Source organism: Rhagoletis pomonella, unplaced genomic scaffold (genome assembly GCF_013731165.1).
Source record: "Rhagoletis pomonella isolate Grant_MI unplaced genomic scaffold, Rhpom_1.0 Rhpom_scaffold_00075, whole genome shotgun sequence".
In the NCBI taxonomy this organism is placed as follows: domain Eukaryota; kingdom Metazoa; phylum Arthropoda; class Insecta; order Diptera; family Tephritidae; genus Rhagoletis; species Rhagoletis pomonella.
In genome coordinates this window covers 170,295-180,168 of record NW_023458629.1, presented here as the reverse complement: position 1 = coordinate 180,168, position 9,874 = coordinate 170,295, and the positions used below count along the sequence as shown (strand labels likewise).

Genomic DNA, 9,874 nt, shown 5'->3' with positions numbered 1-9,874 from the left:
AGGCGCTATATGGATTAAACCAAAGCGGGTGCGAATGGAATTCAAAGTTGGACACAGTTTTGAAGTCATTTGGGTATTCGCCATGCGTCAGCGAGCCTTGTGTATATACGAAGCACGAGAATGGGTACTATAACATAATAGCTGTAAATGTCGACGACTTAATTGTAGGCGGCACGCGGTTAGAGGACGTAGTTGCGATTAAAGCAAACATCGCAGACGAATTCGATGTGGTTGTCGGTGGAGAATTAGGATATTTTCTGGGATTGGATATCCAGCGTGAAGGGGAAACGGGCGCAATTACACTTGGTAAAAAAATAATATATTGCTGATCTATTGAGCCAGTATGGTATGTCTGACTGTAAGGCTGTAGTCACGCCGTTAAATGCCGTATTCCAAGTAAGCTGTGATGACGCGAAGTGCAGACGTGTGAATAAAAGGGAGTACCAGTCGCTGATCGGGGCATTGATGTATTTAGCTATCTCTACCCGACCGGATATTCTACACTCGGTTTGTAAACTTTCGCAAAAGAACAGCGATCCACATTCTGAGCATGAAGCTAAACACGTACTACGCTACTTGAAGGGTACGATCGATTTAAAACTACGCTACCACAGATTGGGCCACCCTATTGAATGCTACGTCGACGCTGATTGGGGTGCTGATGTTGGCGACAGAAAATCTTATACAGACAGTGCGTTTTATGCAGCGGGCGCAGTATTCTCATGGAAATCGAAAAAACAAAACGTCGTTGCCCTTAGCAGCACCGAAGCCGAATATGTTGCGCTTTCCACAGCTGCAAAGGAGGTTATATATATAAGAAAGCTTTTACATGAAATGGGTTTCCCTATTAAGGGGCCTTCTTTAATCAATAGCGACAATCAAAGTGCGTTACATCTAGTAAAAACCCTGTTTACCATGCTCGAAGTAAGCATATAGATTTAAAATATCATCATGTTAGAGATTTATATAAAGCAGGTGAAATATGTTTAAATTACGTGTATACTGAAGAGATGGTATCTGACATGTTAACCAAAAATCTTCAAAAGATAAAACATTGTAAATTTAGGGCTGGCATGGGATTATATTAATGAAAAATAATAATAATAAAATAAATCACGATAGGTATACATATATATGTTGAGGAGGAGTGTTGGTTGTAAGAATTATTAAGCAACATGATATATTAGCCATTACTGTTTCTTCGGAATGTCATTCCCTTTGTTGATTAGCTATGCAGATATGTAAATGTGTAAAGACTGGTTTTCACTATGTCATATTTTGACGCCAAAATTTGGCGTCATATTTTGACGCAACTTTATCTCCTTTATCCATACCTTTACCAATGATATTATGGGTCAAAAACTGAGATTGCCGATTTCGTAGCGCCTGTGCACGTCCAAAAACCTATCCTGATCCAAATCAAACGATAAACCGATTTTTGATCACATTTGGCAATGTGTTTTAATTTATTTGACGACAAATGCCATTGAATTTGACATAGTGAAAACCAGCCTTAACATTTCTCTCACTCGCAAATAAACGTTCGTAGGCTTAAGTTATATGCTCCGTCTTTTTCTTTTCTCGGCAATCGCACTGCGCAAGTAAGTCCCATAACCTCCGATAGAATATTTTCTATTTATATATTTATTTATATACTTTAATTTTTGAAGTGAAAACTTCTTTAGCGGCGGAAGTGATTTGAGACAGGGTTGTTGCGAATGTAATTCCGAAATAAAAGTCCTTTCCGGATAATAAACAAACCGTCTGTCGAAATTAAAGAAATTTGGTATCATATGAAAGAGGAATGAAATAGCTTTTAAACAGAAATAACGAACGATCTTAATTTATATTTTTATATTTTTTTTTATAATTTAATACTAAAGAAGTGCATATACCTGACACAAGGTTTGTTCTATGGTACTTGATTAACATTTTTTATTGAAATATTTTTCCTCGTTTAGACATTTCAGTTATAAAGATATTAAAGTCTTCTTTAAGTTGGTACCAAACTTGTTTAATTTGGATAAGCGGTTTGTTTATTATCCGGAAAGGACTTTTATTTCGGAATAATATTCGCAACAAACCTGATTTGAAACTACATAGATAAACCTTGACAACAACAGCAAAAACAATAGGTGTGTTATTTGCCTTTAAGTGTGGCGGCTCACAGAATTCAAGTGAAGCATCGCAGTCAAATTGAAGTTATTTTGTTTTTGTTGTTTTCGCTGTTATGAGGTCCGTTCGATATCAAAAAATTGTTACGAATTGTTACTAGTACTTGCAAGTTTTTACTGGAAATGCATTCAGTAACCCAAAATATTTGCAAGAGAGAGCGAATTCAAAAGCGTAACAACCCGAGAGAGCAGCACATTCTTGCAAGTAAAAATTTTGCTAGCAAGAATTTGCAGGAGTCAAAAAGTAAGGTTATGTGTCAAATTCAAATGTAAGCAAACTGTTTAAGAGGATGATTTGATGAAACATAATTAGTGAAATAAAAATATGGATGAAAAATTTAAGTCTATTTTATATTTTTTTATTTTTATGACGATTCGTAATTAAAAAGAAAATTGCGCGCCAAAACTTAACCGTCAGAAAGTGCCAAAATGGCTTAAGTAGCAAGTTTTTACTAGTTTGCTTTCAATAACTTTTTCTGAAAATTTTCTCTTGCTCTCAATTTTACTCTCTATTTTTCTTTTACGCTCTCGCTGCAAGTACTTACTGGAAAAGCTATTGAATGGACCTATTGTCGCTTTGCCGGCGGCTCCACTATGCAGCCATACCAAGAATGATAGAATACAAGATTGCGCCGATTGCAGCAGAATTCGTGAGAGTAATTTCGGCGTGACGTCACCGTAGAGTTGTAACAAGTTAGCGACGCCTCATCAATGTCGGTCTCCTTGCCGTGGGTATGGGGATTAAGTGGTAATATGTTGGCCGCTTCGGCAACCGACATATCACCACGAACTAAGATGGAAGCTTGCATAGTGTGTCAACCTCGCCCGCATGGTAAGTGTGATACCACGCACTCTGGTTTCCATGCAAGATCACCGCACCGACGTCCCCTTCCCTAATCCTACCCCATCCCATCTTCCCTCCCTCTCCTCCAAAAATCCTGACTGAGGAGTCATTAACAGCTTTAACATTTCTTAACTTAACATTTATGACGTGTAGGTCCGTGGCAGGAAAGAGTTGGGGATGCACACCAGGGATTGGCATTGGTTGAGCGTCAACTGTTTCATACTCAATCAATACTGCTACTTTGTATGACTGAGCAGCGGCGTTGGCTTAGTAGTGTCGATACCTAAACGAAATTAGAGGTTGACTGAACACCAGCGCATAGCGTGCACGATCATTCGGAGTACATATTTGCCGAAATCCATATCAGTATGAGCTGTTATAAGTATCGTTCACTTGTGTTGGCTGTATTTGCAAGACAGCACGCTTTGCGCTGGTGTTCGTTCATCCCCCGTTTTTAACGTGAGTAGGCTTAAAGTCACAAAAACAGCACCCTTTGCCAATGTCTGATGCACACCAAAGATACTGATATGGATCTAAACGACTATAGTACGACCCATGATAGCTTATGGAGCCATCATCTGGGCCGATAGAACTCCAAAACTTGGAACAACCAAAGTGCTCTCCAACTTACAAAGGCTGGCATGCGTATGCATAACCGGAGCCATGAGAACCTGTCCAACCGCATCCTTGGAGGTTCTTCTAGATCTTACCCCTCTTCATATTCACATACAGATTCAGGCGAAGAGAGCTTTACTACGGATGACTTGTTCCAATATCGGGGCAGAAGGGTATCTTAGCCGTGGGAAGTTCCCTGAAATTGCAATACCGAGGGATACCATGCATCGGAGGTACAGCTTTACAAAGAGGTTTAAAACTGATCAGATTAATAAGAAGAGCTGGGCTGGCATATCCGAGACGTATCGGATAAAGCACAACATGATTACCTGGTACACTGATGGCTCATTGACCGACGAGGGTACCGGGGTAGGGGTAGTTGGACCGAAGGTTAAGATACTCGGAACCCATGGATTAACATATGTCTGTTTTCCCGGCTGAAAGATACGCCATAGAAAGATGCGTGGACTTTAATATCAAGCGAAACTACCGGAATCAGAACATCGCAATCTTGACTGACAGCCAAGTGGCTATCAAGGCCCTCAGATCTCACCAGGTAACATCTAAACTGGTGATAAAGTGCCTCGAAAAGCTGAATAATCTTGGTCTGACCAATCAGGTTTGGATTCTCTGGATTCCGGGACATATTAGTATTAAAGGAAACGGGATTGCCGATAAACTAGCGAAGAAGGGTGCACCGACCCCTTTCACCGGCCCAGACCCTTTCTGTGGCCTGGGAAAAGCGGCACTCTCCGAACTTGTTCGGTTAGAGGAAGAGGCTCATAGAAAACGCTACTGGGATAATCTACCAGGTCTAGAGCAGTCCAGAGCACTTTTAGGACCATATAACCTAAAACGCTTCAAGGAATATATGAGCTTATCAAAGAATAACTTAAGAATTGCTACAGGAATCCTGACAGGACACTGCAAGCTGAACTATCACCTGACTAAACTGGGAATTTACTCACATGAGCGATGCAGTTTTGCAGGACGGAAAACGAGACTGCACAGCACATCTTAGAAGAATGTCCTGCACTGATGCACAAAAACGCAAAAGCCACCTGGGTGAACATATGTTAACCAAAGGCGAATTGAAATCCGTAGATTTAGTTTGCATTATAAAGTTTCTCTCGGTTAGTGGATTAATAGGCACTCTATAATCCATGAAGGGGGCACAATAGATCTTAAGGTCGCAGTGCTTTATCCCCAACAATAATAATAATGGCGACAAGTTTCGGATCGATATCGCTTTTGTTGACGTAAAAATATTTCATATCATACGTCAACAAAACCGATACCGATTCGAAAATTGTCGCTAACTGGTTACAGAATCTGCCGCTAACTGGTTACAGAATCTGCCTACAAAAATGAGATCGTCCGATTCAGCTGGAACAAAACTACTTCAAACAAGTAAGAGTTTCTCTGTATTATGGCCTCGAACCGACCTATATGCATCTTTCATTTGAATCAGTACTAAAAGTTCTATTGGCTCCTACATTCGGGTTTTGATAGGTGAGGCTCCCCTGAACCGTTTTTTCCATATACCGAGTATCGAGAGTATTGGATACTTAAAATGATTGACTCAGCACATCACTACTGCTGTCAACTCGACTGTGACGTCAGCAAAACAGCTGATTCTGTCAAATTCACTGAGAGCCCATTAACAGTATTGCCATCGGCGCCACGTTCTGTATTCTCTCCACCGTGCAGCCATACGTACACATGTACATACATTTATACGTATGTTTGTCCTATGTTAAGCTTGCCCAATAAGCGTTTGTGTGTTTGTGTGCCGACGTAGAGTCTACGTGCGTAAATAGGTATGTAACTATGTCAGCGCATAGAACTTAAGCCAAGGTTTGAAGTCAAATCGAAGTGATTTTGTTTTGGTTTTCTTCGCTGTTCTGTGCCGGCCGCTCATATGTGTGTATGTTTGTACGTGCGTTAAGCTACAATGCAAAAACGTGACTACTCGATGCATGCATGCAAAGAGTACCCCCAAGGGTGAAGGAGTACCCAAACTTAACGAAAATGCATATAAAAATGTGGTCGAATTGCGACATTGCGATGTCTTAGGGCAGGACCATATACTCCAGCTTTGCATTACATCAGAGTAGCACAAAACTTCTTCAAAGGATTTCTCCATGGAGTATCTATGTACCTCTCGGCAACACAGCTAATCAACACCGTGTAGGGAGCACTGATCGGGTAACAATAAGCTGGTGTAGAGACACGAGTTGGGCCGCTACTGCATTACCCCACGTCTCCATTTTCTACTAAATGTGTCTTATCATCTGTCAAATTTTTGTTTTAACTTTATCCCGTTTTCTCATGTGGGCAACTTGCTGTCTTAACATATCACTTTCAAAATGGCGCGGTAAAATGAAAACTGAGTTTTCAAACTACGAAAAGACAGCTGATGCAAGAATGATAGAATACAAGATTGCGCCAATGAGTGAGGATTTTTGAGCGTAATTTTTGCGCGACGTCATCTTGGTGCAGTTGCGAGAGAGAAATTCCAAAACGGATATAAAAATATGTAAACAATGCAGGAAAATGTGTTAATTTTAATATGACATGGCCCTATTTTGCAGGAATCAATACAAAGATTGATTAATTAGGAACACGTAGCAATAATTTTGGGCATGTAGCCTGTTAGGTAAGTACGATTTTTAGCACATGAAAAAATGGATGTACTAACAGTGTTTGCAATTTCATGTAGACCAAAAGGAAGGTGTGCAGCAAAGTGAATTTTTGAACTCGCCATTGAGCCATGCAGAGTGCATATTTATATTTGTGGACGGAAGCCAACTACCATAAACCACAGGTTTTATTTGATGACTTCTGTACCATTTCCGAGAGGATGCATGAGTGTGGCTTCTTTGGAAATAAATATTCTATGTAAGTAAAACATAATTTAAGCTGAACTTTTAAATGTATAATAATTTGGGCACTGTTTTGTATTAGGAACGTAACAGCGCGGTAAGATGCCGCTTTATGATGATGATGCTTTAATGTTTCTCTGATATGAATGTAATAAAAAGAAAACTGTTATATAAACCAATATTTTTACTGCTGTATTGCTTTTAAAAACTTACAATTTAGCTTCCAACTCTTCAACTTCCTGCAAACTGCTGTCATAATAAAATACTCTGCGAGGTGTTGAAGTTGTGGGAATATCGGAAAGTTTTGCTTCCGTTAGGCTATTTTCCTTATTATTCACACTTTCATCAGATATATTTGCATCAACAGTATCACTCGCAACAGCTATAAAGGCTTAGCTACAGTATAATGCAAAACTTTATATAAATGCAAATTGTTACCTGCAGTGGCAACGGCAGTGTCACTCTGCTCAAGTAACTTGCTGTGCTGAGCTCTTTCCGCACGCTGGGAACCCCCAGATTTTCGTTCTCCCAGCGTTTATGAAAACAATATTAAATGCAATTAAGATGAAAATATACAATATGTTACCCATTTCGAACTGTGTATTATTTTCAATATCTTCATTAGTAAAGTGCTTCATGCACACATAGCTCGTTTTGGTGTTTAATGCATCTCCTCGCCGGCAGAACTGCTCCCACTTTTTCGCCAGATTTGCGTCCGTAGGAAACGAAAAAAAACCTATATCGCACGCTTTCCTTTTGTTTTCACTATTACACTTTGCCACGGCACACTTCATTTTGCTTTGTAATGTCTCAATAATTATTTAAAACCACGCAGAAATATTAACGTACAAATAATAAAATTGTTATTTGGTGTCTTCGTATGCTCACAATCAACAATTGCACCAAGATGACGTGACGAACACAGCTGATTCTATCAAAATCACAAAGAGCTGATTAGCGGTACCGCGATTGGCGCAATCTCTATTTCTCTCAATCGTGTAGCTGATGTTATGACAGCGATGGTAAGAAATTCGGCATGACAGACATGGTTTAACAGTGGACATATGCGGTATCCACCTAACATTTCTGTCTTACCACTGATACAAGTTTGTGTGTTGTGTGCACGTTTATGGTTGGAATTCACTGATTCTCCCAAAACTGGAGAAAAAAATCAGAAGAAAAGCAGCGGTATCAATAGAAAGGCACAATCTTTCTCCACTGGTGGTACTAATAGATCGCAGGATATCCTCTATAGCATTATTACCTGATAAAACAGTAATGGTGAAGCGTGACCATACCTCAATATCTTGCCGAAGTTCTAAGATCGATCTCGACCTCTACGCAGAAAATTACTTTTGAAACGACCTACAGCTGCACAGCACCAGAAACTTTCAAATCTGTATTCACAATTTCGTTTGATTGCATGTCAAATCGCAAGTCTACTGAATCCATGCTAATTATAATTTACACGTATGTATATCGCACAAATAACGTAACAGTATTGTCCTCAAAATTAATTTTATCAGCTAAATAAATACGTGGTTCTTGAGTTATATAAGGGTAGCAGACTTTTTCGATAATATAAAACAGCTTTAAAGAGCCCTTCCAAAAATTTTAATGCAACATTTATAACTCCTATACAACAGGAGGTACAATATATTTTAGGGGTGGAGTGCGATAATGCCCGCGGAAATAACGCCCATGGACTTTATTTCCTAAAAAAAGAAATAAAGCCCGCGGGCGTTATTGCCTTTTCGAAAAAAAATTAAGCCCGCGAGATTTATTGACTTTTGCCGGTGGGCATTATTTCCCTTTCGATATGGCAATAACGCCCGCGGGCGTTATTTCAACTTTATTGTGGCTCTTGTCTCCATTTTAGAATATGTGTATCTGACTGATATGATAACATTGATAAAAATATTTGTTTTCCTTTATTATACGAAGAAATTGAAATTAACAAATTTCAATGCATATATTTGATACATATGCATGTAATTCAAAATTTCAACAAAAAAAGGAACATGAAAAAGTAAAAAGTTAAATAAATACTTTCGTCGATTTAGACGAAATCTGTGCAAAGTTTAAAATGATTGGCCGAGCTTCTCCTCCGATTGGCGGTGTGTACCTTGATGTCACACAAACCACTCAACCACGGCTGATTTATGTTATTCTGCCCTTTACTCATTCTATTCGTTTTTGTACTCCACCTATTTTAGGTATATATTAAATATTGCCACATACTTATGCTTTCAGAAGCAAGAAGAAAAACTATCCGAAAGTTGTATACTATCGAGTTTGAGCGGTATTTGAAAAGCACTGTTAGCAAAGCGTATTGTAACAGTACGCGCTTTGGGACATATGCTCATTTTCTTTAACCTTTATGTCAACAGCAGAAAAATTATACGTACGTCAACAATAGTCCCAGCAAACAATTAGGTTTGATATACATTTGAGAATGATTTGAAATCAAAACCTTTATCAAATGGCAAACGTTTGAAAATGATTTGATATTGATTTGAAAATTACAGAGCTCTTTCTCAATAAAAAGGGGAGTTTGATCTCCATTTGAGAATATGGTTAACTCTCAAATCAATTTCAAAGGTTAGTTATCAAATGTACTTCAAATGTGGAAATAAAGTTTATAATAGGAAATGTATATTTCATATTTATTTTATCTTCGCGATTTACATATGTATCTAATTACATTAAACGAGCAATTCTTGTATATATGTATATATATATATATATATATATATATATATATATATATATCCATAGGGTTCTCGGAAACGGCTCTAACGATTTTGATGAAATTTTGTACACCGATAATGTTTTGGATTGTAAGGTTATCTGAATAGGCATTCTCTCCGAGAAGACTCGTATAAGGTTGCCACCTATTCGAAATTAGTTACAAATTAATTAAAACATCATAATATGGGTATCAAATGGAAGGTATTTGAAAGATCCCTAATTAAAAAATATTTTTAATAAGGTTGCCACCTATTTTGAATCGCATATTTATTTAATTTTTTGTTTAGAAAAAAAATGTAAAATATTAATATTCATGGGTATTAAGAGAAGGTTCTTAAACAAAACTTTCCCTATACACAAAATGTTATGTCTTAGGATAATAGTGTAAGGTTGCCACTTATTTTCGATTCTACATAATTTATCTGAAACATCGCAATATGGATATCAAATGAAAGGTATTGTTGAGAACTTTGGTCAGAAAATATTTTCCATCAGGGTTGCCACGCTTCCTTGTAATACAAATTTTTATTTTGTTAATCTCAATCAACATTTTTTTACGTATACATATTACATATACGCTCATACCATTAATTCCAGCGAATTTC

At 38.0% G+C, this 9,874-nt stretch overlaps 1 protein-coding gene across 1 annotated transcript; it reads left to right on the top strand.

Moving 5' to 3' along the window:
- Positions 1 to 348: 348 nt before the first annotated feature.
- LOC118749885 (secreted RxLR effector protein 161-like) lies at positions 349 to 936 on the top strand. The gene has a single exon (XM_036484657.1). The coding sequence runs from the start codon at positions 349 to 351 to the stop codon at positions 934 to 936; it is 588 nt and encodes a 195-aa protein (XP_036340550.1).
- Positions 937 to 9,874: the final 8,938 nt, after the last annotated feature.

Coding starts and splice junctions, on each gene's coding strand:
- LOC118749885 (XM_036484657.1), top strand. CDS start 349: ATGTCTGACTGTAAGGCTGTAGTCACGCCGTTAAATGCCGTATTCCAA.